The sequence below is a fragment of the Camelus dromedarius genome, chromosome 10 (assembly GCF_036321535.1).
Source record: "Camelus dromedarius isolate mCamDro1 chromosome 10, mCamDro1.pat, whole genome shotgun sequence".
In the NCBI taxonomy this organism is placed as follows: domain Eukaryota; kingdom Metazoa; phylum Chordata; class Mammalia; order Artiodactyla; family Camelidae; genus Camelus; species Camelus dromedarius.
Genome location: NC_087445.1, coordinates 65,972,850 through 66,000,508, shown reverse-complemented (window position 1 = coordinate 66,000,508; position 27,659 = coordinate 65,972,850). Strand labels below are relative to the sequence as shown.

At 48.9% G+C, this 27,659-nt stretch overlaps 1 protein-coding gene across 10 annotated transcripts in view; it reads left to right on the top strand.

Annotated features, from left to right (window-relative positions):
- CDK5RAP2 (CDK5 regulatory subunit associated protein 2) overlaps positions 1-27,659 on the top strand; it is a 167,388-nt gene that overhangs the window by 80,832 nt on the left and 58,897 nt on the right. For 9 of the 10 annotated variants that reach the window (XM_064490460.1, XM_031450326.2, XM_031450323.2 and 6 more), the window contains exons 15-20: positions 5,465-5,562; positions 10,529-10,659; positions 12,470-12,579; positions 14,757-14,885; positions 21,037-21,132; positions 23,039-23,223. In XM_064490460.1, the coding sequence (XP_064346530.1) occupies positions 5,465-5,562; positions 10,529-10,659; positions 12,470-12,579; positions 14,757-14,885; positions 21,037-21,132; positions 23,039-23,223 (749 nt within the window). The remainder of the gene's footprint in view (positions 1-5,464; positions 5,563-10,528; positions 10,660-12,469; positions 12,580-14,756; positions 14,886-21,036; positions 21,133-23,038; positions 23,224-27,659) is intronic. The other variant, XM_064490462.1, reaches the window with a different exon arrangement.

The following is a 27,659-nucleotide window of genomic DNA, read 5'->3' as shown; positions in this document are numbered from 1 at the left end:
TGAATTTCCCGAGTATTGAAATAAATGTCTTTGTTACAGAGCTGTGACATAGCTACTGAGATAGACCGTCTATCCACCAGGCCACTAAATTGCCCTGATTACCAAGAAGTGAGTCATCAAGCTTTCTCTTATGTATCTGCTGCCTCTTCAGGCTTTGGTGTACCCATTACATGTGCTTCCTTCAAGTCATTGAGGAAACTCTGGTAGGGTAGAAAATGTCTGGACTTTGGGGTCAGAATGTTGGTTCTGCTCCTTATTGGCTTTGTGACCTTAGGAAAGTCACCTAGTCTCTCTGATGCAGTTTTTTTTGGTGGGGGGCGTTGTTAGGGAGGTAGTTAAGTTTATTTATTTATTTTAATGGAAGTACTGGGGATTGAACCCAGGACCTCATGCATGCTAAGCATGCGCTCTACCACTGAGCTATATACCCTCCCCTCCTCACCTAGTCTCTCTGAAACTCACCTTCCTAATCTGTAAAATGGGGAATTACGTGCTGGCCTCCTGAGAGGATGGGAAATAGTGTAAGGGTATTAGTTCTTTTGATTCCAAGCTGTAGAATCCAGCGTTGAGTAGTTTGAGCAAAACAATGACAGTAAAAGGGCGTGATTGCTGGAACACACTAGAGGTTCTCACAGATGCCAAGGGGGAGTTGAGGAGCCGCGTCTTGCGGGGGCAGTGAAACCGTGTCAGCCCCATGGAGAGCAGAAGTCGTCGACTCTAGGGCTCCGTCTTGTTGGGAGGGGTGGAGTGGGGGTGGAGGGTGGGGGTGGCTTGCTCTGGCTGAGCTGGTGCTTCTCGCCACCCCCCACTGGGCAGCCTGGCCCTCTGCCCCTGCGCCGAGGGTATCCACTGATTTGTCAGCTCTGCTGAGGGAGCCTAGTGACTTCATTCTAACGGGGCATGATTCAATGCAGGGGAATAGGTGACTGATGAAATGGGACCCAGATTGTTCCGAAGAGTTCATTTGTTTAACATGGGTGAGCAGTTTGCTTCTAGAAGACACTGACTCACTCTGACTTCCATTATGCAAAATATCCACGGGAATCTCTGCTCTTAAGATTCACGTCGGTCCCCGGGTTCCCTTCTTACCTTTTCAGTCATCGTTTCAGCCAGGATTTGTGGCAGCATTTGATCTGTGCCAAGCACGGTGCCTGGCTCGGGACGCTGCTGCCTGGGGGGGTTCCCCCAGCCTGGAAACAGGTGGTTGGTGCCTGAGCTCTGGGTGAAGGTAGAGCAGGGTGCTGAGGGGCCGGAGGAGGGCAGGCTGCCTGCTGAGAGTCTTGGTGAGGTTCCCTGGAGTGTCCTGGCGAGGGGTGACCGATGGAGCATGGTCTCCAAGGAGGACGGAGGCGTTTCCCCCGGGAGCTCGGGCGGAGGCTTTCCCAGGCCCACGGAGATGGGAGGGCAGGAGAGCAAGCGGAGGTGTGGCAGGCTGGCAGGTGGAGGGAGGGGGCCGAGGTGAGCAGTGACCTGAAAAACCTGGTGACGGTTGGAATAGCTGCCCGAAAGGAGAGGAGGGGAGCTGAGCTGGGCACCCAGGCCCCACACCGACCACAGCGGACAGTCCTTTAGGGCTTCAGGCCAGGCCCTTGGCGATCTAGTAAGACACGGGGTCCTCAGGGTCGGGATTTCTTTTGCTGGGTGCTTGCGCCCTCACTGGGAGTCTGCCCCATCCACCAGGGGTCCGTATTTATTCATCTTTTTTCCTAGTCCTTCTTGGTTGGCTTTGAAGTTACGTACCTAGGCACAAATTCTGACTGCCAGTTATTAGCTTAGTGGACTCAACTCAGTTTTCTCAGAGAATCGCTTTATTCTCGTGGAAAGTGGGAAGCTCAGTACACTTCTGGGTGTCTGTTGGGATTAGGGGTGATCTGTGTAAGCACCTGGCGGAGCACTGGTGCAGAGGAATGGAGTTAGGGCCGACACTTACCATGTGTTTCCGCCACCCCAAGCATCATTCTGAGGATTTTGTATAGATTAGCTTAGTTAATCTCTAACAACCCTATGAGACGTGTAGAATTATTACCTCTGTTTATAGCTGAGGATACTGAAGCACAGAGAGGTTGACCTGTACAAGGTCACACAGCCAATAAGGTCACACACTGTTAACCATGACTGCCTCTCATGGTAGATGCTCAAGAAGCAGTAGGTTTTCTTATTTTCATTGTCACTGTTGGCTGGCTTTTACGTGGCTGACAGTGGCCCTGTTACCTTGGTCAAGCGCCCAGTGCTTTGTGTCCACCGTGGCGTGTTCACGGGTGGCCTGAAGAGTGCAGGTCCTGGAACCTGGCTGCCTGGATCCACACCCTGCCTCACTGTCCTGACCTTGGGCATCCATTGGTCCTCCGCGTCCCAGTTCCCTCATCACCAAGACGGGGAGAGTGGTAATGCCAGAGCTCATTGGGGTTCGAGGATTAAATGAGACAATGCTGGAGAGCACTTAGCACAGTGGCTGTCTTGATACCCGATTGGATTCCCCGCCAGGCGCTGCTCTGGGACCCTCTGTCTGCACGCATGGTGTGTACAGGTGGGAGCTGATGCTTACTGTGCACGGAAGGCAGGTGGGAGCACCTTGTGCCAGTGACATGTGGCGTGATTTACAAAAGGGCCTGACATTTCTCACAGTGTGGGTGACTAACTCCTCACGACCAAACTGGTGGTTTAGCATTTAAATCCCTTAATTGGCAGGGGTGCCTTTGCCTCGTTTTGCTCAGGGCAAGGAGCTCAGCTCAGCAGCGGTCTCCTAGGGCGGGGACTTGGAACCTTTTTCGCCCTCTGCATCCCTCTGATCGACTACTGGAACCAAGGACCTCTTCCCCGGAAAAGTATTTAAATGCATAAAGTACGAGCACAGGCTTACAAAGGAAACCAGTTGTTTTGAAATTTGGCTATCAAAATATAAAGAATTAGGCTGTAGAAATGGTGCTTTATTAATGCGTTAAAAATAACAAGATCTAGTGGTGACCATAGCGTCTGCTATAGTTTTGAAGTAGTGATAAGATTAAATGTTTTGAGGTATTTGCAACATATACAAAGTAACAGTATTTCTTTTGATGACAGAGTCACAGGAAAACAGTCCTGTGGTTTGTAGCAGTAGCAGTGGTCCTTCAACTCACGATTGAAGGGGATGCTGAATTTCAGATGGAGCTTAGCGGAAATAGAGATGAAACTTCCACCCACCCTGTTCATATTTGAATTTTCATCAGGGTAAGGACCCCTGTCCTAGGTGGTTATCTGAGAAAGCCTGAGTCCTTGTGAAACCCAAGGGCCGCTTGCAGCCCCAGTCTCTGCACTAACTGAGTGTATTTCCAGCATCAGGGAGCATCTAGTCAGTGCCAGGCACCATGCCAGGTGTTCTGCACATGTTCACTTATTTATTTTACCATTTTCTTCATGAAAAGAAACTTACGGGCAAGTTCCAAGAATAAAGGATTTTACTTGTCCTAAGCCACCTGAGAGTAAGCTGCCCACGTGAAGCTGTGTACTTGAGTGTGTGTCTCCTGCAAGCAGAGACACTCCCCTGTATAACACAGCACAGCCATCACCTCCAGGGAGGCAGCAGGGACCCATCACTGCCGCCGAATCCTCAGACTCATTCGCATCTCACCAGTTGTCCCATGACGCCCTCCGTAGCAGAAGCATCAGTTCAGGACGCATGTTGCGCTTAATAGTCTTTAGTCTTTCCTGGACTTTCATGGCCCTGATGCTCCTGAAGCGTCCAGGCCAGTCATATTGTCAAGCATCCTTCAGGTGAGTCTGTCTGGTGCTTCTTGGTGACTGGATTCAGGCGAGGCATCTTTGGCAGAAGCATCCCAGGGTCCAGGTCGTGTTCTCATCATGTCCTGTCTGATGGCACTCGGCTTAGATCTGTCCCATTACCGGCCATGCTGACTTGGATAGCTTTATGAAGGTGGTGTCTGCCTGGTGTCTCGACTATACAGTTCCTCCTTTTCCTTTGTAATTAATAAGTATTTGGGGGAAGGTATTTTGAGTCTATGTAAATACTCTGATCTTCAAACTTTCACCCATTGGTTTTAGCATCCTTTTATGTTTTTGGTTGAATTATTTATTACCATGGTGGTTAGCAAATGGTGATTCTTCTAATTCCATTATTCATTCTACATTTATTAGTTGTTCTGCTGTAAAGAAAGGCCCACTCTTCTTCCCATCTGTCCGTGTGGACTCAGGAATTTCTGTGGTACTCAGTAGGTTATAATCTGTTACTATCATTATTTATTTTGATGCTCAAATTGTCCCAGATTTGGCCTTTTCAAACCGGCTCCCGTATCCTTTTGACCGTGTTCCTTTATTTAAGCACTTCCTTATTTTCTGGCATGACAAAATGCTGTAGACCTGGATGGTTTTTGATTTTCCATTCCCTAATACTGGAGTTAGCCATTCCCCCCGGGATCCTTGGTTCCTTGGTTCCTTACAATACGCAATTCATCTGTTCTGTAACAAAATGAGGTAGTGGCTATTCACCATTTTACAGGTAGAAATACGAAGGCTCTAGTAAGTACCTTCCCGAGGTCCCCAAACTGGGAAGTGACAGAGCCAAAATTTGAACCATGAAAAATCCTTCACATCTGTGATTGCTCATTCACAAAGCTACACCCACACCCTGTAAATGAGGAGCCCGAACCTCACAGAGGGTGTTAAGCTGGTTAGTGGAGGTCACACAGCTAGTGAGTGGCAGAGATCCACCTAAGATCTCTTTAGCTTCACTCTGTTCAGGGTGCCTTTAGAGCGTGACTCACTTAACCCCTTCTGTTTTAATGTAAGTCCCTTGTCCCTAATACTTGTCAGGTTTTGGTTTATAGGTTTCCTTTCTTTGGAGCAAGAACAAGTGTGGGAGGGCATTCTTTGTAGTGTTGCGAAAACCATGACCAGCAGTCCTGATGGGTGGCAGTTTCAAATCAGTTAATGATGGTGATGGGGCTTTTTTGGGAGAATTTTTTTAAATTGAAGTATAGTTGATTTACAACGTTGTGTTAGTTTCAGATGTACAGCAAAGTGATTTCAATTTATATGTATGTGTATGTGTACACATATATATACTTGTTCAGATTCTTTCCTGCTGTGGGTTATTATAAGATATTGGATGTAGTTCCCTATGCTAAACAGTAGGTCTTTGTTCTTTATCTCTTTTATGTATAGTGGTGTGTATCTGCTAATCCCGAACGCCTGACTTATCCCTCCTCCCACCAGTTGTCATTGTTTTATAGCGGCCTGTTTAGTGTCGGGAGCATGGTGCCCAGCTTTCTGCTGAGCTGAGCGATGGACAGTCATCCCCTACTCCCCCTGCAGGTGGTGCTCTCTGACTGTGGCCTGATCGGAGCCTGGCACAGGGGACCACCTTCGTTTGGATTTATAAATCAGAACTATCCATGTAGGTTTGCATAACGTAAGGATGTGCTATTTAAAAATTCTTCTCTTAATGTCAGATGCCCATTGTCCTTTCCAGGAAAAGCAACAATTAGGCTATGAAGAGCTGATTCAGGTCTTGAAGAAAGAGCGAGACATCTATACACACCTGGTAAAATCTCTGCAGGACTCAGACAGGTAAGGGTCTCCGTGTGGACATCACACACGTACGTGCACACACATATTTTGAATAAATGCTGGTAGTTTCTGAGGCAGCAAATCCCTCCCACTTTGCCCTGGAAGCTTAAAGTGCTTGGATGGTGATTGCCTTATTTAAATCAGATATATTCATTTTCTAGCAAGAATTGTCTAATTTTTGGTAACAAGTGTAGGATAAAAATACTGTAATAGTAATCACTCGGATTTTAATGATGCTTTTTTATAGATTTAGAAAGCACCTCTCTGTGTATTATCTCATATTACCCTCACGGCTGTTCTGTGAGCTAAGTGATACTATCATCTGTTTTCCATAAGGTCGTGGAAACTCGGAGTAGGTAAGTGACTTGTCCAAAGTCACACAGGCAGTGAGTGACAGCACTCAAACCTGTCTCTCGGTCGTGGAGTGACTTGTGTCTTTACAGAACTGCTGAGATGACCTGGGGCCAGTGAGTGTAATAGGAAAGCTGATAATGGGCTAGTGGTCTTGCTCAGGCCCCCGCTCTGTGTCCACAGCACTGATTTCTCCCAGGGAAATGCCGTCTCTCTACACACTGGGATGGCTACAGGTGAATGGCCATGATGTCTGGGGTTCATTTCAAAACTACACAGATGAGGAGGAAGTGGGCAGGGACACGGATGGAACAAGACTGGCCATGGCTCCCTGGTTCTCAGGGCTGGGGTCAGGGGGGTGGGCCGGAGAGGGGCTCATTATATTCATTTGTCTTCATTTGTATATGCCTCAATTTTCCATAATAAAAAGTTAAGAAAATCCACCACTCTGCACTCCTCTTCTGCCCTTCACTCCAGCGGTACTGGAGCCCTCACTGTTCCCTGAGCTGTGTATTTCCTGCCTCTGCCTTTGGATGAGTGTCCACATCCTGCTTTGCCTCCCACTAGTCCTTGAGAATTCTTCTTGAGGGTCCCCTTGTCAGGGGGCCCACACTAGTCCCCAGGGCGATTGTCACCCCCCCCCTCCATTCTTCTGCCCTCACCATTTCCCTTACCTCCCTTTGTTACTTGTCTGGTGTGGCCTGGACCGTGGGTGCCCCCAGAGCAGGGCTCTGTCTTGCTGCCTGCACTTCCCAGTGCCTGTCACCAGGGCTGGTAAGGAGCAGGCACTCGGGAAATGTTCAGGGGATGGAAGTCCCCCACAGCCCCCCCAACACTTTCTAAGTTATGAGATAGTTTTCAGGTTTTTAAAATCTGAAATGAGTTTTAAGAAAATTAAAACATGCTGATGAACTTCCGGGAGTGGCATCGCTCACGAAAGTGGGCTTTTTCAAGAAGCCTCTGCTGCTTGTCATCTTTACTCAGGGGAGGGGCTGAGTAGTGCTGGGAAACTCAAAGGTGGAGCGGGGGTGAAGTGGGGTTAATTGTGCAGCTTCTTGGGATGGGAGCCCTGTTTGACTCTGGGCACTGGGAGGCCCTGTGGGCTGATGGCGCCGCGGTCCAGCCTTCTCAGCGTCATGGAGGGTGGCTCTGCGTTTCACAGGCTCTTCCTTAATGAAGAAAAATGTGGACGGGACCAAGGCAGGTCAGGGCCATGACTAACAGGGATGCTTAAAAGGTTTCCTGTTCATTTTCAGAGTGGAAGTACATTTAGGGTGAGACAGGCCTGGGTCCCGATCGCAGCTCTGCTGTTCAGCAGCTCTGAGCTCCTGGGTCAGTCCCCTTTCACCCTGAGCCTCCGTGTGCGTGTCTGTGCAGTTGAGGTTGGCCTGCTGCCGACCTAGCCGCCCCTCTGCCTGTTTACCTGCCTCCCCGCCTGCCTCACAGGGTGTTAAAACAAGATGACAATGTGTAAAGTCCTAATTCTGCCTGGCACATAGTAAGCACTCAATAAACCATAACACTTACTAAGACTAAGAACAATGTGAAAAGCTTCCATATGCCTCAATATCATAAACTCAGCTTGTAGAGGGTTTTGAGTCCTCAGACCTTGCCATTTCCGGGGGGCAGAAGTGTGGGCTGAGGCAGGTGGAGCCCCCCAGGGTTACTCCAGCACTGCCCACTCTTTGGAGACTGGCGGTAACAGGTGACTGACTCAGGAGACGTAGGACGTCCTTGTAACTAGAGTTGGAAAAGGAGGGCAGGGAGGAAGGGAAGTGGCCGTGGGCATCTCTGTGCCTGGTCCTTTCCCCTTACTGTCATTCCTCACAGCGACTCTTCAGCCCTGTATCACAGGAGTGGGAATCCGCTCTCGGAGATGTTAGGAGTATTACCCAAGCTTCTGCAGTTAGGCATTCTCAGCGCTCAGAGCTCCCTGGCTCCTGAGCCCAGGCCCTACTGAGACACCTCTCATCTTGAGGACTAGGGCAGTTCTACTTGCCTGTGACTCAGACTGTCTGAGCCTCGGCATTCCTGCGCTTTGGGGCTAGATGATTTTTCTGTCGTGAGGGGCTGTCTCGTACATTGTGGGATGTTCAACCACATCTCTGGCTTTTACCACTCCCTGGCATAGCACCCGCCCCTGCCCCAGGTGTGACAACCAACTGAATCTCTAGAGATGCCCAGCGCCTCCTGGGGGAACTTAAATCATCTCCAGATGAAAGTCAGTGATGTGACTCACAAGTATCAGAAAGTCTGGCTTAGAAATATCTTTTGTTGGGAGATGTTAGGAAGGAAGGGATGTTTGTTGAGCTTCTTGTATGTTGTCGGGCACTGTGCTAAGCTCCTTCCCTTGTAACATCTCATTTAATTCTCAGAACAACCTTGAAGGGCAGGCATTATCCCCTTCTTCCGGATGAGAGTAGCAGGGCTCGGGCAGTTCAGCCGCCTGCCCGAGGTCCTGGGGCGCTGTTGGAGCCGAGATCCTCCGACTCCTCCCCCACGACACTCGGGAGGGAGGAGGGTGCAGGGCTGTCATCTCTTTCTGAGCCAAGCCCCTTTTGTTCCACCGACTCCTCACACCTTGCAGAGATCCTGGAGTTGGGGAAACATAAATGACAGACACAGGAACAGCAGCTGTGTACTTTTCACCCTGTCAGAAGATGGAAGAGAGAGTGAAGCCGTCAGCTTACCCCAGCCCTAATCGCGGGAGCTTTGCTGAAACAATCTCCTTTTTTCCCCCTGGTTAAATGTGTCTCCAGCACGACCGCATCCAAGCGAGTGCTGTGCTGTGACACCTCGGTAAGGTTTTCCATCAGCCTTACAAATTGATCATTATGATTGTCTTGAAATGGAACGAGGTACAAGTTGCTGGGAGGGCCCTTTCCATTGCAGGAAGGCTGCTTCACAATGAACCATCTTCAAAGCAGCGAGCATAGAAGATTAGACATAATGGTTTATTTTCCTTCCAATATATGTTGATTTATGTCTGTAGCTTGATGGTTGGAGCCGGAAGGAATCTCTGAAGGGAAAGTGGGGCTTGAGTCTGAGGCACACATTTCTTAGAGCGATAGCTCCTAACCGTTTGGGGGTTGTGGACCCCCTTTGAACAATCTGATGAAAACTTATGGGTCTGTCCCTAAAAAAGTCCACATATTCATAAATTTTTAAAGACAGTTTCAGAGTGTTGACGGACCCTCCCAGGGGATAATATAGGCCAGATGCTGGACAGAGTGGTCCATTTCTTTGGTATTCTAAAGAGGAAGCTTTCTGATTTGTTTATGCTTTTTGGTCATCTCAAAAAAACAGTTCATATACTTTGACCCAGTAATTGCACTGCTGGGACTCCGTGTTAAGAAACTAACCTGAGTGTGAAACAAAGCTTCAGGCACAGAGATTTTCAGTGGAATGTTATTTATGTTATTCCAGTGTGGGCTGGAGTCTCTGTTCCTCTGAGAGCTGGGTGTAGTTGATTCAGATCCCTGCCATGTGCACGTCAGGAGTCCGGAGCCCTGCTTGTGGATCTGCTCTGCCCAGTTCAGTAGCCACTAGCCATGTGACCAGACAAATTTACAGGAAAAAAATGAAGCATTCAGTTTGTCAGTCTGTTAGCCACATTTCAAATGCTCTGTAGGCCCATTCAGCTAGTGGGTATCATATTCAACAGCACAGATACGGAACAGTTCCATCATTGGACACAGGTCTGTTGGACAGTATTCCCCAGATTAACGCAGATTCTGGGAGGTGTGCCTTTTCACGGCCTCTGAGTTCTGGGTTACTGGTTTCATGCAAGCTTTCTGTACAGGTCAACACCGTGTTACATGGTCACTGACCCAGATGTGAAACTCAACACCCCCACCCCTCAGATAAAAGCCCATTCTACTGTGCATTTGTGAGTGGCTAGCCCAGCACTTAAGAGTTCTTTTCTTGGCCCCTAAATTGGTCCTTCTCTCCCTCCCGTGATTGATTCTCTCTCTCCTCCCTGTCTTTTTTTCTTGTCCCTCCTGCCCCTCGCCCTTACCTCCAGTGCCACGTCTTTTAAGGGTGACACAAGCAGATGCTTTCCTTGTCACCTTCTCTTCTGTGGAGAGCCGTCCTTCCATACCCAAGCCCATGCAAGGCCTTGTTCCAGAGAAGCATTCTGGGGAATTAAATTATTTCCACCTAGCTACGTCTGTAGCAAAAACTTGGAAATGACCCAAATGTCCACTAATAGGGGATGAATTAAAGTAAATGGCGGGACAGTCACTCGATTATATATTATATAGTCATTAAAGCTGATGTTTGCTAATGATTTCCAAAAACATAGGGAAATATTTAAGTGAGGAACTCACCATTCATTATCATGTGTCCAGTATTATTTCAGCCTCGTAAAAATACTCAGGCAAAAAGACTGGGAGGAAATACAGTCTGCTGTGTGTTCATTGGGAGCGGGGTCACAGTAATTTTTGCTCTTCTAGTCCTTTTATATTTTAAAATTTTCTAGAAACAAAGATTTTATTCTTACAATCAGAAAACCCCCACAAATGACATAAAATGCAGACGCAGGCTCTCTGGGCTTGGTATCTTAAAGCACAAGTAGGTCTGCTTTAAAATTCTGGTGTCTTGTTTCACCAAGTGTCAACAGCCTGCAGGCTGAGTTGAACAACATCTTGGTCCTGCGGAAGCGGCTGCAGCGGGACGTGCTGGCCTGTCGGCATCTGCGCAAGGCCCTGGAGGAGCAGCTCAGCGAAATCCGGCGGCGGGAAGGTAACACGCGCTCTTGGATGCGCTTCCCGTTGGGGCTTCCACTTGGAGGGCCTCGGCTGAGCCCTAAGAGAGTCCTAACGCTTCAGGAGGAGGGGCCCCCACTGGAGCTCAGCTGGAGATCCTTCTTCATGGTGCCGGTATAGACGCCGGCCCTCCTGGTCTGCGTCCGTCTGGCTTGGGTAGAAGGGCCGAGCGCGGTGTATGACTTGTGTGGGGGGGGTCCGCCGCAGCCTGGCCTCCTGGCCGCCCCTGCGCTGTTCTGCCATCATTTGATACTTCCACCTCCAGGTAGATTCGGGCCCTTGCGTCCCCCATTCTCTGGTTTAACAGCCCTCATGGCACAAAACGAGGCGCCCTCAGCAGAGCCCGGCTGCGCAGACAGACACATGGGGGTGAGACTGCTGTTTCTTGCTGTAGCGGGGCTTGTCCCGTTGTCACCACCGCGAGTGGGTTCAGTTGGGGAGGGTCCCATGATGTGCGCATTGCTCTGCTCGGGACAGCAGCCTTTTTTATTTTATTTATTTTATTTTAAATTTATTATTTTTTACTGAGGTATATTCAGTTTACAAAGTTGTGTCAATTTCTGGTGTACAGCACAATGCTTCAGTCATACATGAATAGACATATATTCATTTTCATATTCTTTTTCACCGTAAGCTACTACAAGATATTGACTATATTTCCCTGTGCTATACAGTGTAAACTTGTTTATTTTATATATGCCAGCCCAGTATCTGCAAATCTCAAACCCCCAGTTTATCCCTTCCCATCCCCCCTCCCGTCTGGCAACCACAAGTCTGTGTTCTATGTCTGTGAGTCTGTTCTGTTTTATATGTAAGTTCATTTGAGGGCAGCAGTCTTTGACCTTTCCCTCGTTAGAACCCAAGCCCCTCAGTCTTTCTGGGTTGGTCTCTTCTTCCCCGTCTCTAGCCTGGTGCTGTCGCATATGCTAAAACTTAATCATAGCTGTGGTAGGTTTGATATTTTTTGAGCACCTGCTGTGTACGAGACACTTAACTTCTCGTCTCTGATCCTGACAGTCATCCCATTGGGTAGAGTGTTGACTTTCACATTACAGATGAAGACACTGAGGCTTGGCCATGGGGGTGAGGGTTGATTTAGCCAGATTGGAGTCAGGACGTCTTTGACGCCCAGCTCTGAGCAGTACGTTAAGTGTGTCAGCTCTTCCCCGCACGTGTGCAGTGTGGTCTGCTTGTGGATGGGCCTCACGGGGTCAGGGGCTCGGCCCTTCTCTGCGCCTCTGCTCCCTGCTAGAACGTGACCTCTGCTGTAGAGGACCTGGACCCTTCCTGGGTGACCAAAGGCTCCCTTCTTTTACATCTAGCAGGCAGTTTCTGCTCGCTCCCATGGAGGGCTCTGGGGCCAATAAAAATAGATCAGGCACTTTTGATTTCCCTTGAGTTCTACCCTTGAGGGTCACAGCTAATTTTCCTGCGTTCTCACCTAAGCAGAATCACTCCCTCATTGAAACTGATACCATCGTTCACTTGTGCCACTCAGAATGGTCTCCAGACACAACACTCGATATGCAAATTATAATTCAGAGTTGGCCGCAGCGAATGCCTGCAGCCCATGGTGAAACCAGACACTGTGATCTCAGCCTGTAGAGAAAGGGGGAAATTACTTTTGCTCCAAAGGTGGTGCATTCAACCCCCCATGTGTCCTTGCACCCCGATCCAGCCTCCCCACCCAGTTCAGACTGCCTTAGGTGCACTGCACTGGGGCTGGGCTCTGGAGGATCTATTTCTGATGATCTTTTTCTCCTTCTCCCCACTTTTTTTTTGTGCAGAAGAACCGTTTTCATTTTATAGCGATCAAACATCATATCTGAGTATTTGCCTTGAAGAGCACAACCGGTTTCAAGTGGAACATTTTTCTCAAGAAGAACTTAAGAAGAAGGTACTGACCTGTTAACTCTCAGTGCTCTGTTGGGTATTTGTTGCCTCACAGGCTTCTGATCAGAGGTGTAAGATTCTGAAAGCCCCTCTTGCCTTCTCTCTTCCCTCCCTGCCTGTCTCTGTTCCTTCTCTTCCGTGACGTGACGTGGTGTGCCCTCCCAATCCCTGCTACCCTCCTTTCCAGGCTCCTGCACCCAGCAAGGCTCCGTCTCCTCTAGGAAGCGCTCCCTTTCCCCCCAGAGAGGGAGCCACCTTTCACGCGGGTCATTCTCCTCTCTTCTTGTGTACCTAATTGCGTTGATGTTTTTCTCAGACCGATTTGTGATTTTCTGGCTATTCTGTATCTCCAGTAGGCTGTGAACATCGTATAGTGAGTGAGTGTATCTTATTTATTTTTGATTTCCCACTACCTGGCACACATAGTGGGAGTTAATAGATGCTTTTTGAAAGAAGAAAGGTTCAGGTTTGATCAATAAATCTTCAAAACTGTAAAGGTTTTTCAATCTGTTGATCATTGGTGTGGTTTAGAGGGTTTAATATTTCAAGGTTCTAAGAGCCATTGGTAAGAATAGGAAGTGTGAGCTCAGAGGACACTGATTTATCATAAAATTATCATCCCTGTATGACAGATTCAGTTTCTGTCTTGGAATAATTCACATTCTGGTGAACAGGCATGGCAGTATGGGTTACAAGGGTGGCTGTAATAGGCAGATGTGCAAGGTTCAGGGGTAGCAGAGAAGGAGAGTTAACTGTCGAGGGGCTGGCAGGTACTCGCTTGGTCAGAGGAAGCTTCTCAACAGAAATGAGGCCTGAATTGGGTTTTGGAGGATGAATAGGAGTTTGTATAGTTGGAAGGCTGTCTCAGCAGAGAGAGAGAGAAAAAAAAATGTAAGGTACAGAAGACATAGAAAGGAGAACAATGGAAATTTCGGCATTTCAAAGGAGTGGAGCAAGGAGCATTGAGGCATCTGTCAGGTTTTTGTTTTTTTTTAATGGAGGTACTGGGGATTGAACCCAGGACCTCGTGCATGCTAAGCATGTGCCCTACCACTGAGCTATACCTGCACTGTCAGTTTTTGAAGGAGAGAAAGACAGATGATAGTAGCTGCTGCTTGTACCTATGGTGGCTGTGTTAAGGGCAGGAACTAGTTCACTTGGTTGACACTTAGCGAATGTTTACAGAATCAAAATGTTTAGTTCTTCCCACTGTAACCTCCTTGATGGCTGGGTCCAGTTTGTGTAGGTGTTTTGGTGCAGTGGACACCTGTGTGCGGTGAGAGTGAGCTTTCCCACTTTGTTTGAGGGGCTAATGGTGACCCCGTTAGGACATGTTTGGAAAATTAGTGGCCACTGGGGTTTGAAGCTTGCAGGGATCCAATGTGATGTTCAGTTGCTTAAGTACCTGGCCCAGCAAGACCTGTGCCTGAAGGAGGAGCACTGGATGGGGAGTCTCAGCTCCGGGCTTGGCTCTGCCCCTGTGGGGGCAGCTGCCCTTTCCCACGTGACCAGGTGCTTGACTGTTTTTATGTGTCATTTAATTCTTCAGGCACCCCAGCTGGGGGACCTCGGGTGGGGAACTTCTTTGCATCTTGGGCTTCACACTGTAAAATGGGGAGAATCTCACAAGCCTGTCCACCTCCTTAGGGTTTTTATAAGGAGTGACTGACTCAAGCTTGTGGGAGTATTTTAGGAGCTGAAACTCACTTTGTAATTGAAGACTGTTGTTACTACTGACATTGCTGGAGAGGCAGAGAAAGAGAAGGTAAATGCTGTAAGATGAGGCTCTGGTGCAGTCTGAGAAATTTCTGTCTCGAGAGCTCTTCCTCCAGATTCTCAAGTACAAGGCAGAGATGATGCTGGCTGTCATTGACGGAGCGCTTCGCCGGGGCCAGAGGCTCTGGTGCTATGTGACCACGGTCGTTGTCAGTTCTCTCCATGACCCATTCTGCAGATGCGGGAATGGAGGCTTGGATGAGGCAGCTTGCCTGGGGGCCCTGTGCCTTCCAGTGGTGGCTCTGGGGTTAGAGAGCAGAAACGCTAGTGGTGGCCTGAAGACTGGAATCAGGCCGCCTGATTCTCCAGGCCTGGGATGCTGGGGAGATTGCTCGGTAGGCCCTGGCCCTGGGAGGCGGAAGTGGGCCCCTGGGCAGCCAGCCCTCTCTGTCTGCTGTCCCCTAGGTCGGCGAGCTTATCCAGCTGGTGAAGGAGCTGCATGCGGACAACCAGCACCTGAAGAAAACCATTTTTGATCTCTCCTGCGCGGGCTTCCCAAGAGATGGCAGGTCTGAGTCAGTAGGTCAAATGGAGGTGAGAAGAACCATCTTGTTGTGTGCCAGTCACAGAAAGTAACGGCCCCTGGCATTTCTCAGGGCCGCCCCTGCCCTGGTCTCTGCTGCAATCCTCTTTGCTGTGGATGGGGTCCGAGGGCGCTCTTAGGTCAGCAGGTCTGCCCACAGGCGTCCTTGAGTTCGGGTCATGTCTACGTGGACACGCTCAATGTTTTGTGATGCTTTGGGCCCTGGCGCTGGGTTCCGTGCTGCAGACAGCGCATCCGGATGATCGCTGTGGTGCCTTAGGGGTCTGGAGAGTTGCCAGGTCACCCAGATAACTTGGGTAGTGTAGGTGCAACCTTGATGGACCGTTACCATGGAAAACAAATGAGCAGACACGCTTTTTCATGTACTTTTTGTGTTAACCCTCTGAACTCTGCCTCTTCTCACTCCCATTGCATCTGACTCCTGGGTTTGACCGAATGTGTGTTGTTTCTTCCCCCACGTGCCCAGGGACCCTTGCACTCTGCCATGTACGGAGGACATGACAGGGAGGAAGCCATCAGTGTCCTGGGAGCCCACAGGTCCGGCTTCTGGACTCTGGGAGTTTTCAGCTGGTGGCATCTGAAAGCCCGAAAGGGCCACAGAAAGTTAAATCATGGTGTCTGCACTGAAGAGTGTGCGGTTCCTGGGCTTGCGGGCCCACTGAGGGTTACGGGGCCTGTCCTGTTAGCCCACCGTGGGGAAAGAGGAGGCTCTCTGCTCATCTTTGTGACGAGCCGTCTCCGATTTTCTCTGTTCTTCTTGGCCCGTGCCGCACAGGAGGAGGGCCCTGACGTTGTGACAGTGAGGAGGGGCTGGCCGTCCCTTCCCTTGAGCTCCTGCTTGGTCTGACCTCTGCCGAGGGGGCCTTGCTCCGGGCCTGTGTTACGCTGGTTAGTTTCAGGAGACTGGTACTGTTCTCAGCACAAAATGCTGAGGGCCTTCTGCATTCGGATGCCCTGAATCTTCCTGGTTGGGGTTGGCGTGCTGGGTAGTTGGAGGTCTCCTTGGGACATCATTTCTGGGGAAAGATTTGTCAGCCTTAAGCTGTCTCCTCCCACCTTCCAAGTGGGAAACACCCAAAGGTATTTATACCGCGCTCTGGCCATCTGCACTTGTGGAGAGGAAACGTTATTGATCTTAGTCTCCAGGGCTCCGGATAATTTTGAAAACCAAGAGTATCTGCAGTCCGTTTAGGGAGAAATGGGTCTCTTGGTTTGTTTTCTCCGAGGTGGCATTTTTAATAGGCAGCTCATTCTTTTCTTCGCTGGAGTCGCACATGGCGAGTGTGCTTGTTCATTTGCCCTTTGAAAAAAATCCGTGAAGTGTCCCATTATGTCCTTTGGAGAACAGAGGGTTTTTCCTCTTCCCTGAGATCGCTCTGAGTTACTCTGAGGTCTCAACACCAGCTGGTTCAGACTTGGTCATTTATCACATTGCACTTCAGTTTGAGGGCCCTATGAAGAGCCGTGTCCTTTGTAGCACGGACCCCCATCTTCCTCCAGAATGGGATGGGAAGATTCTCACGGGAAGGATGGTGCTCCCCTAGTAATCTGGAGCAGAGGGAGGGGAGATTGTTAGTAGCGAGGGTGGGACGGCAGCGAGGGGAGGCTGCCTGCCGTTCCCCGGAGCGCGTGCGGCTCTCCCAGTGGGAGATGCTCACGTGGTCCACAGCCTTCTCTGAGCAGCAGGGCTCTCCAAGCCGGGGCTGGCCCCACTCCCGCTCTCCAGGAGCCCACACGTCAGAAGAGGGAAAAAAAAAAAAGACAGCAAGTGTATTTTGTATTTTTAAGATTCAGTATTTTTTCCTCCAATTTTAATTGGTCCACACCCTTTCCTAAAACTTGGAAAATATAGAACTGACCTCTGATCTTGTCACTTTAAAACACTCAGTTAATTAACATCTTAGACTCTTTCCTTTGCTATTTGTGTACGTGAACATAAACATTAGCGCACATACAGTCACATACAGTCCTGGCTCCTGTTTCTTTCTGGTGGCCAGTATATTGTAACATCCTGTTGCATCTTAGGAACGCCTCGAGTTTAACTAACTGCCTCGCTTTTCCAGGGATTCACTATTTTAAATGATGTGATGAGTGTCTTTGGATACAAATCATTTTCTGGGTTTAGGCTCTTTTTCTCTTAGACTGTATTGATGAGCAATTACTAGGTCAAAAGTACAGATACAGACATATATATATATATATACACACATAATGGGCATCTAATTTATTTTCAAGTCCCCCCCTTCCTCTGTAACTTTTAATTTGACCAAGGCTGTAAAGAGTAGGAGGCCCTTGATACAGTTTGTCAGGTGTGACTTCAAAATGATGGCCCTGGGACGGACTCCCTCCCGCTGGGCACTCAGTGCTTACTCCCTGCATGCGGGCAGTTCACTGAGAAGCCAGCCAACCAACCAAAAGGCCAAGAACAGACATCCTTTTGTTTTAAAGTGCATCAAAAAAAAAAAATCTCTAATGAGGTTGCTGCTATGTCCTTATGTTTACTTACTGGTTATAATTCATGTATTATAGAAAGATGTGGTTGAGAATTGACGTCCAGGAGTGGCTTGAGCAGACTGCATTCAGGGTGGTGAGCATTGCAGACCATGAGCTGTGTGACACATGCTGCTGTCCCGTCCCCTGAGGGACAGGAAACATGTGCAAGCACTCAGACAGGGCTGGTCGCTGTCATTATTTACTTCTGTTGTCATTTTTAGGAACGGTTAGAAACCAATGATTTTTTTCTTTCTGGCGTGGAGAGGAAACATAGATTTAAGGGGCATAATTTAATTCAACTCAAATATGTGGAGAGCTGTCATTTGGAATAAGAAATAGACCCTGTGTGACTTTAGAGGACAGAAACGGTACTCAGAAGTAGGAGGCGCTTGTTAAATTCTGTTATTAGTAACAGAATACAATTTGGTTTGTCAGAAGCAGATTTAATTTCATTAAAAGGAGGAGGTTTCTCACAGTTTAGCTTCATAAGTTGTTATGAGTTTTGCCTGATTTATAAACCCTTGGCACCAAGCCTGGCATGTGGTAGACACTCAGTATGTAAAACACAGCGATTCTAATTGTATTTTTTTAGTAAGTTAGTGGCAGAGTTGGAACTACAATCTTCTTCTGACTCTGTTCCAGTGTTGTTTTAACAGCGCCAAAGGGCAGTGCTTCCAAAGGTTAGTGTGCGTGTGAATTTTCTGGGGATCTTGTTAAAACAAAGATTGTGGTTCAGTGAGCCTGGCGTGGGGCCTGGGAGCCTGCATTTCTAACAAGCTTCTGTTGCTCTGAACAACACACTTGGAGTAGCAAGGCCAGAGGTCATCCTTTTGGTTCCAACTCTCAGTTTGAAAAAAAAAACAACTTTATTCATTTATTTGTTTTCTTAGCAGTGTTTCATTGAGCACTGGGCATTGCTGTTAAAACTGAACCCAGACCCGGTCCCTGCCCCAGGGAGTACGGGACGCTGAGAAGCAGAGCGTGGTGAGGGCTGAGGTGGAGTGAGTGTGGGCGTGGGGACAGGCTTGTGACCTGGGCAGTTTCAGCGGTGAGGGGGACAGTGGCCACATGCAGAGGACAGAGGAGCCGCAAGGATGGGGAAGTGAGGAAGAGCTGGTGGGCACCTAGGGGCGTGAGGGGCCCTGCTCCACGTGGTGCTGGCGCTGGACCGAGCCCACCTGCAGGGATGCCCAGGGCTTTCCAGACTCTTGTTCTAAGTCTTTGGAAACTGATAAGTCACATAGGGCGTGAGGGACATTTCTCTGTGTCCACAACATTTAATTTTGTAACCATTGCTGGCGGTTGAGAGTTTACTTTTCATTTTGACCGTGTCAGCGGAGGTAAAGAGAAATGAAAGCTAATTTTTATTTCAGTGTATTGATACTGGAGTGGTTGTGGTTCTGCAAATGAGGAATAACTTTGATGCTTTTGCTGTTTCAGCTTGCAATGACATGGGTTAACAATACCTTGCTTGGCTAAACTTCAGGGAGACCCTCCTCTGATCCACAGGGTTGGGGAGGAGTGCCTTTTGGCCTCCTCCCTCTTGCCAAGAGGGTCCGATCTCCTGCATTAGAAGGCCTTTGGGGACCTTTCATGAGCAGTTTCTGGAAAGTGTTGGCAGCCAAAGCCACGTCCCCAAAGGTGAGGACAGAGAGTTCTTTTAAGAAGCTTGGAGAGAGGCAGAGAGCACCCAGTAGCCAGAGTTGTTGGTGAATCAGGGGGAAAAACATAATTTTACTTTTTCTAAGATGAGAGAGGCTTTTCCCAGGATTTTATTATGAAAAAAATTTCAAACATAGCAAAGTGAAAAGAACTTCGCAGTGGACACCCGCATACTCACCCCCTGGATTCTACCGTTAGCATTTCCCACCATCATCACCACATCTTATCTTTTTGATAAATCATAATGTACATTACAAACATCAGTACACTGCCCCCTAAATACTTAAACATGTATATCTTTACCTTCAACATATGTTTATAGTTATTTTTCCTTTTAAAGTTAAGCTTACATATAATGAAGTATAAAGATAGAAATTGTAAGTTTACATTTGCTAAGTTTTATAAGTAGTATGTCCCTGTGTAACCGGAACTTCTGTCAAGATCTCATGTCCCTTCTAGTCAATTTCTACCCCCACCCCAGCCGCTTTACTTTTGCCTGTACTAGACCGTCACGTAAATGGGACCACAGTGTGCCTTCTCTTCCGTGCAAAGCTACTTTCACTCAGCACGTTCTATTAGGTTCATCCATGCTGTTGTGTGAATCAACTGTTTGCTCCTTTTTATTGCTAGATAGTATTCCGTGGTACAGGTATATTGCAGTTTCTTTATTCGTCCTGCTGTTGATATGCATTTGGATTGTTTCAGTTTTTGGATATGATAAAAGCTGATGTGAACATTCATGTACAAGTCTTTACGTGGACATGCATTTTCATTTCTCTTGATGAATACCTGGGAGTGAGAGCTGATGGGTCAGTTCATCAGTTCTGCTTCATCCTGATGAGGATGGTTAGGTTAAGTGTGTTCTGATCCTGCGACGTTTTCTATAAAATAATGACTTTCTGAAGTCAGTTCATGGTTTTTTTTTTTTTTCCAAAACAAGTGTTTCCTCTAGAAGGGCGATCAGAAAAGTTTAAGTTGGGCTGGGAAAATTATGGGATAATTAACTAACTGTAGGAATTCATAAAATCGAAGGATAGAGACAGAACCTTAGAAACGTCCAAGGTACAGCCTGCCTACCAGGTGGTCGGGCTTGTGGTTTTAACGCTTTGGCGCAGAGCTTCATTGGTGAGATGAGGTTTGGTTGAGCTTTGGAAGCAGCCTTGACTGATTGCCTCCCTGGGTGTGGCTACCTTTCTTTCCTCTCATTTTTTCATGTGGTTAATCAGGGTATCTTATGACTAGAATTTTCGCTCTTCCAGAGAGCTGGGATCTGGCCCTGTTGAGAACACTGTACTGTCCATTCTGTAGAAGACAGACTGCAGAAGCTTTGGGATTTACACTTCTTTAAAGCATCACAGATTTATGCAATCTTTATAAATAACCAGCCTTGATTTTCAAACCCATAAAGTTATCTTCAAGCAAGTTTGATTCTCTGCTCGTTAGCGATGAGGATCTTTCGTCAGCAGAGTGACGGTGTGGCTGGGACTGTCCATGTCAGATGCGTGACCGTCCCTGTGCTAAATAGGAGAAGCGATGCATAGTCGGACACACCATAAATTGCATTTACCTCTTTCTCGCTATGTGATATTTTCAATTCCATCAATAGCTATTTTCCAAAATCTTGTTACTTTTACATAATCTGAAAGTGAATTTAGCGGGATGGCAGCGGCACAACAGACAGCGCATTCGATTTCCAGCAGCTCAAGGATGGCCGAGTGAGGGCAGGGGAGATGGCTTTAGCTCTTTCTCGCGGAATTTGTCCTTCAGTTTTGCCTGATCTCAGGCAGCCGTGTGTGATTTGCCAGAACCAGCGACTCTGACTTTGGCTGATTTGTATTTCAGGGCTTTGGCATTTGTCTCTGCCCCTTTTTTGGTTTGTTTTTTGTGTTTGCATTTTTTAAAAAAGACATCACCAACTTATTCATACACACTCACGCTGCACACATTTTTGGGTTGCATTTTCACACCATTCCATGCTCCGTGTAGCTTCTGGCTAGCAAGGAAGACGAGGACTCAAGCAGACTCGGAGAGGATGTTGAGGATCATTTCCTGAGTGACCAGCATCCGGAGCAGAGTAACAAGGTAGGAATGTGTCAGTTAAGACCTTATTCCATCCTCCCCTCTCTGTGCCCAGGCCGGTCTTCCAGGCTGGAACGAGTCCTGTGGGTTTTCTGTCCCTTCTGCCTATGTGTGCGCCTGCTGTGTGCCTGAGGAGAGCAGACAGGAGATCTCTGCCTTTTCAGAAGTTGCAGATGGGGTGGTAGAGCCTGTCATGAAGCCGGAGAACAAACGTAGCGTTGCAAAGACAAGTGAGACTGTCATAGGAGAATAGTAGGCATTGGATGCTGTGCCTGGGCAGGTCTTCCAAGCTCTAATCTGACCCATTCATTTTAGGCGTTGGAAACTGAGGCTTCGGAGGGGATGATGGTTTATTTAGGGCTCAGGGTAAGTCAGTGACAGAGTAGGGCCCAGAGCCCTTGTCTCTGGACTGTTGTGAGCTCCCAGATCATTCTGTTGTGACATAAGGAGCCACCGATGGAACCAAACTTTCCTTCCCGGTGTCTCTCCACAGTGTTCTGATCTGAAACCCAGCTTACTATCCTCTGGGCGGGGTTGAGAATCTGACCCTGTTTACCTAGAAGGCTTCTCCGGTCACATGGATACTGCACATTAGGAACCAATGTTCTCCAAGGCTGAAAGGACCCTAAAGACGGATGTGGCGGGAGATGGGAGGCTGCAGATTTGGCATTCGTGGCTTTCAAGTTGTTCAAGCTTGAGGAGTCATGAATGGGAGACCATCAAAATGTAGAGCATTTTGGAGAGCAAAGCGATTAAAAGTAGGGGCTTTGGAATCAGATAGATCTGATTTTGAGTTTTGGTCACTATCTCTGTGACCTTGGTTAACCCTTGTTTAACCTCTAAGCCCGAGTTTCCCCATCGATGAGGGTAGTAATACCTCCTTGTTAGAACTGTTGTGTTATTTAAATAGAAGGTAGGTACTGAGTGCTTAGTAAACGGTGGCAATTGCTCTTTTTGTTATTATATTCTAGACTTTTCCCTCTGTGGAGGTTGCTTATTTAGATGGATTTAATAACTAGATTGGTGGCAAACAAGACCCTATAAATAACAGCTCGTTTGTGTGGGTCTCGTCTTCCATTTAAAAATCTTAATCATTGTACAAACGTGGAGAGAGGGGTGTGTTGGCCAGTGTGTATATCACCGGCAGTAATGCAGTCAAGAGGAGTTATTTATAGACTGGTAGGAGAAACTCACAGCTCTGGAAAGGGGGAGAAAGAATGCTAATTGCGGCGCCTCAAGACATGCCCAGCGCAGGCTTTAACTAGACGTTTCCTTGGTACCACTCTTCTGGGACCCTCAGTGACCCAAGAAGGTGGATCTGTAAATAACATCTCTGTGGGAATTAGGAACTCTCCACTGTCCTGATGAGACAAATCAAAGTCACATTAATTAGGATGTGTCTGGAAAGAGGTTGGTTCTCTGATACATAATGAGGAAGGTGCATTGCAAGAAGTCTGTAATAAATGTCCAATGCATTGTTAATGCTTTAACAATTAACCATGTTCTGTACCCTCCTTAGAAAGACTTCACAAGAAGGAGGCCGTGGGTTGGGGGACACAGCTGTAGGGGTTAAGACGCTGTGCCATGAGCTTAAGTGGGTCAGCCATCTCATTCCGTCATCCTAGCCTCCTTCAAGGCGGTGTTACTATCCCATTTATAGATGAGGAAACCGAGGATGAGGAGAAGTGACGTAGGCATCTCTGTGTCCTCGCCAGAGCATCTTCCTGCCGGACAGTGAGCATGTGTGGACCGTGTGCCTGTGTCCCCTCCCTCCCTCTCCCCTTGCAGTTTCTCTCCGGTTGACTTGCACTCACCCATCACTCTCTGTCTCCACCCTTTCTCTCTCCTCCACATGACCTTCTTCCCCTCCTCTGTAGTCCATGATCTGACCACATACTTCGATTTGCAGATTACGGAGGACTATTCCCGAGGGGGCTGCAAAAATGGATATTTAAGACACCCAGATTCCAATATTTTGGACTACGACGGAGCCCCCAAATCTGGCTGCCCCAGAGACCAGAGCCTAGAAGGCGAGCTCGTGAGCCTGCTTGGCCCGCTCTTCAGCGAGAAGGCCACGTGGTTGCTGGAATCCAGGTAGATGTGGGGCCCAGGCCCTGCCTTGGCTCTGGAGTTTGAGGGGAGGCCAGCCTCGCTTTGCTGAATGGATTTGGATGAGGTGCTGGGCAGTTTACCTGAGAGAGCACCTGAAGCGGCTTGGGAGGAACCTGGCCAGTCGTGCCATCAAGTGATTGGCTGCAGGCCGGTGGCCGTGAGGGGACTTCATTCAGCGGAGCCTCGTGCAGGCCCCTCGTAGAGAGGAGAAAGCTGTCCCTCAGAATCAGTCCGGGGAGCCCCGGGAAGGGCTGCCCGGCTGTCAGAGGAGAGGAGTCTCTGCCAGTTTCCACAGCAGTAGAAGCCACCAGTGTGGTCCCGACTCTGCTGCTTTATGTTGTGCTTGAACTGAAATTCCCTTCTCCTTACACCTGCCGGGAGGAGTCATTCCCGTGTGAGGAGACACTACAGGGTGTTTTTCTTAAAAAGGAGAAATATTCCGTACATTGGTATTTTTCAAATGAGCCCTTTCAGGGCCAGTTGCCCTTCTTTCCCATTCTGTCCCGTCCACCATCGCGGCCGCTGTGGACCTGGGAGCCGGAGGGAAACGTGCCCCCGTCTCCCAGGGCCCCCGTCTCTCTGACCGCTTCTTGGGGTTGCCATGAGGAGCGAGGACGAATGATGTTCGAGGGACATGGCGGGCATGAGGCGTGTGTTCAGTGAGAGCTGTGGTTCTCCTCCGGCGCAGGTGCAGAAATGGAGCCGGTGTCGCTGCCCAGGGCTCTTGGCTCGAGCGGGAACCTAGCCGTCCTCGGGTCCTTGGTGGGCTCAGCCTCGGAGACAGTTCTTCAGCTGGAAAAGGATGGAGATGTTCTGTTTCTGTGAGCTTGGGGAGGCTACCCTTCCCAACCCCTGACATCTGTTTACACTTTTCGGGTGTGAGGCCTCTTAGGGGAGCTGCCCAGTGGCCATTCTGGTACATCATCCCAGGGAGTTAGGCGACCTGAATCCACACTTGTAAACTGGAGGGCTACCTCCACATCAGGGGCCCGTAGGTTATGTCAGAGTGAACAGATGTGACTTGCTGTCTCTGTGGACCACCTCGGAGGGCCCTAGGTGCTATGAGCTGGGGAAAGTACAGTGGACCGTTGTGGGAGTGCAGTGACTTGGGGTCTGTGTGCTCCCTCCCAGCAGACAGGAGCCCCAGATCACCGTTGTCGCGCGAGCACCTGGGCTCAGAGTGTCCAGTCTTTCAGTAGAAATTTGTATTGAGATCTTTTAATTCTCCTGGTTTATCAAGGATTTGAAGTCTTTAGTTTTTAAAATTTCATATTCTTGGAACATCATGGATACATTATGTTCATTTTTTCAAAATGAGAAGAGACTTTTTCAAGCTGTCCTTTGTAACTAGTTATAGGATTATTTTAATGTTATTTTTAAATTTAAGCAATTAAGTAAAACTTTTTTAAATTAGAAAAGAGAAACTGGACTTTTTTTTTTTTTTTTGATAGGTTCAGCCTGTCACTGATAATATCATCAAAGGGTATAAGTCCTGTTTTTGCAGCATTATTTCCAAAAGGCTGAATCATTTCCAATTTTACCAAGTAAGCTTTGAGAGCAAACTTTACTAAAAAAATTATTAAAACTTAAAAAATAAAAACCTTTTGATTAAAAAAAATTTGGACTTCATTACATTTTTAAAGAAAATGCTTTGTGGGCCAACCCTCTGCAGACAAGCTTATGACACCTGCTGTTTGTTTGGTTGCTTGCTCCTTGTAGGTGCCTGGAGTCATGGCTCTAAGGGCTGTCCTAAAGGCCCAATTGGTGTGGTGTTTTAAAAAGCCTGCTTGGGTAGCTAGGGTTCTGACTGGTCTGGGAAACACCAGTTTTCTGTCTAGGAATTCCCTCCAGGAGGTAGGTGTTTTTGATGGACTGAAAAAGCAGAGTATTGGAGTCAGACAGACCTGTGCTCCAGTCCAGCCCTACCATTTAGACCTTCTGACATGTCTCCTCATCTCTGTTTCCCCATCTGAAAGTGGGGCGTGATGATAATTGTTTACCCCATAGGGATCTTGTGAGGATTAAATGAAATAATGTGTATAAAGTATAGATCCAGCTTGATGTTAAGTGGGATTTTGGTGATAATACTGCTTAAGTTGTGCCCTGCCAATTTCTCCTAACCTTTCCCATGACGCTCAGGTCTTACCGTATGCAGGAGACATCAGCCACCCTTTATTCAGGCCTGTGTTCCTTGCTGAGCCCGGGTCTGAATCCTGGGTGCGGAGCTCCATCGGCTGAGGCCCGGGACTTCCACCTCTGAGCTCTCCCACCCTCCAACCATCCACTGTGGGGCCAGCAGGCTGACGGGGTAGCTGGGCCCCAGGAGTGAGTCTGATGCCACTTACCTGTCCGTCCACAGGGATGGAATAAGGAAGAACTTGTCCCCTCGCTGCCTTAGCCTGGCTAGCTGTCTTGCACTTGACCAAGCAGAGCACTCATTCACGGGGTTGAGGCGGGGGAGCGCAGGGTCGGTGCGGGGCCCCGCTTGGCTCGTGGGGGATGGGCTGGTCGTCTCCCCTCTGCATGGTGTACACTGTGGTTGTGGGTCCAGCCCTCTCTTTTATTTACTTCCTGTTCCTTTGCCCCATTCCCTAGAGGACGTGGTTTAGAATTTATTACCTAAATACTTTGGGGTTTATAGCTTAAACTTAGGTGTGACATTTGAAAAAATCTAAAAGGGGAGCCCTTGGGATTATTTGTATACTACAGTTGAGCTCTACGTAATAGAGAGACGCTCAGTCCTAGGGAACCTGAGTCTGCTCTTCTGGGCGTGGATGGGGGACAGGTAAGGTCCCACCAGAGTGTGACGCCGGCGAGGGGTCAGAAGACATTAGCAGAGCAGCAGTGGGAGAGACTCGGGGGTGTGGGCTGCAGGGGAGAAGACGGGCGGGGCAAGTCCCTGAAGGGAGATCCTGTATTAGAGAGGGGCTGGGGCCTGGGGATCTAGACAGAAGCCGGAGTCCTCCTTGGCCTTCCCTCTTCCTGCAGCCCCCAAACCGTTCCTCTCCTGAATACACTTCTCCTCCTCCTGCTGTGTCCTTTCCATTCCTTGCTTCTGTCACATTTCTCTGTCACCTCTCTGCAGTGGCTTCCTAACTAGTGCCCTGCAGCATCCTGCCCCCTTCCAGTCTGTTCTCCACACCACTCCCATCGCAGTTACTTAAAATGCAGTGCAGTCACTCCTCTGCTTAAAACCCCACAGAGACTCTCCACTTGTCTCGGGATCAGACTCCCCAGCCCGGCCTGCTAGGCCCCGCCTGGCCTGGAGACCTTCACCCGGTTCCCACCCGGCTTCCTGTGCTCCAGCCACATGGCCCTTCCTGGCCCTGGAGGGGACCCAGCGGCTTCTCCTTTCAGAACCAGCCCATGCTGCTCCCTCTGACCAGCTCTCCTGTGGCCTCCCTGGCTCCCTCCCCCGACCAGGGTGGGTCACCAGCCGGGAGAAGCTGCAGAATTGGCTAGTGCTGGAGGTGCCAGCTAGAGCTGGGGGTGCCGAGTGAGCGCTCACTTTGAAATGAATGATGCGAAACGCCAAGTGTGACCTGTCCTGTGAGTGCGTGTTGTGCGGGTAGCTGTGAAGGAAAGGCTGGACGTGACAGGTGGGGGACCACTTAGCCCTCCTTATCCCATTCCAAGTGCTTTCACATCCTTCGCATCACTTACCAAGGTCAATGCCAGTTTCCAAGTTGTGAAACCCAGTGCCTAGTGTCCTCTTTCCCAGGCAGCTGCGACGTACTCTGGCCTTGCATTCACCACCCTGTTTTCTTTCTCCCTCCCGGGCCCCTCCTTCTCGGTCTCCTTTGCTGGCTCCTCTTCCTGTGCTGGATGCCAGATGCTGGAGTGGCCTGGAGCTCTGTTCTCAGCTCCCTTTTCTTCTCACTGTCCTGTGGCTTCAGAGTGTCCTGCATGACTTCCACAGTAATTCTGGCGGTGCAGACCCCTCTCCAGATCACCATCTCCTCCTGGGTGTCTAATAGGCACTTCAGCTCTGTCTGTCTAAAGCCCAGCCCCCTGTTCTAACGTGCTTCTCTGCTGTTCTTTCACATGTCAGCACTTCTGTGGCCGAAAGTCTGCTTTCCACACCCCTCATACCTATCAGCAAGTCCTGCTGAATCCACCTCTAAAGTGGATCCCTCCCCCAAGCCCCTCATGTCCCTGCTGCCGCCCACTCGTGCCCGGACTCCAGCAGCCCAGCTTCTGACATCTCCCTGCTTTTCCATCTGTGCCCCTTGCCGGTCGTTCTCCACAGAGTAGCCAGAGCCATCTTTTAGAAACTTAGGTGAGATCCTGTCTCTTCTGTGCTGAGAACTCTCCAGTGGATTTCTGTCGCCTTTAGGGTGAGATCCGAGCTTCGCGGCCTGGCCTCTGCCTGTTTCTCGGTCTTTATCAGCTGCCTCTCTTGTCCACACTGACCGCCC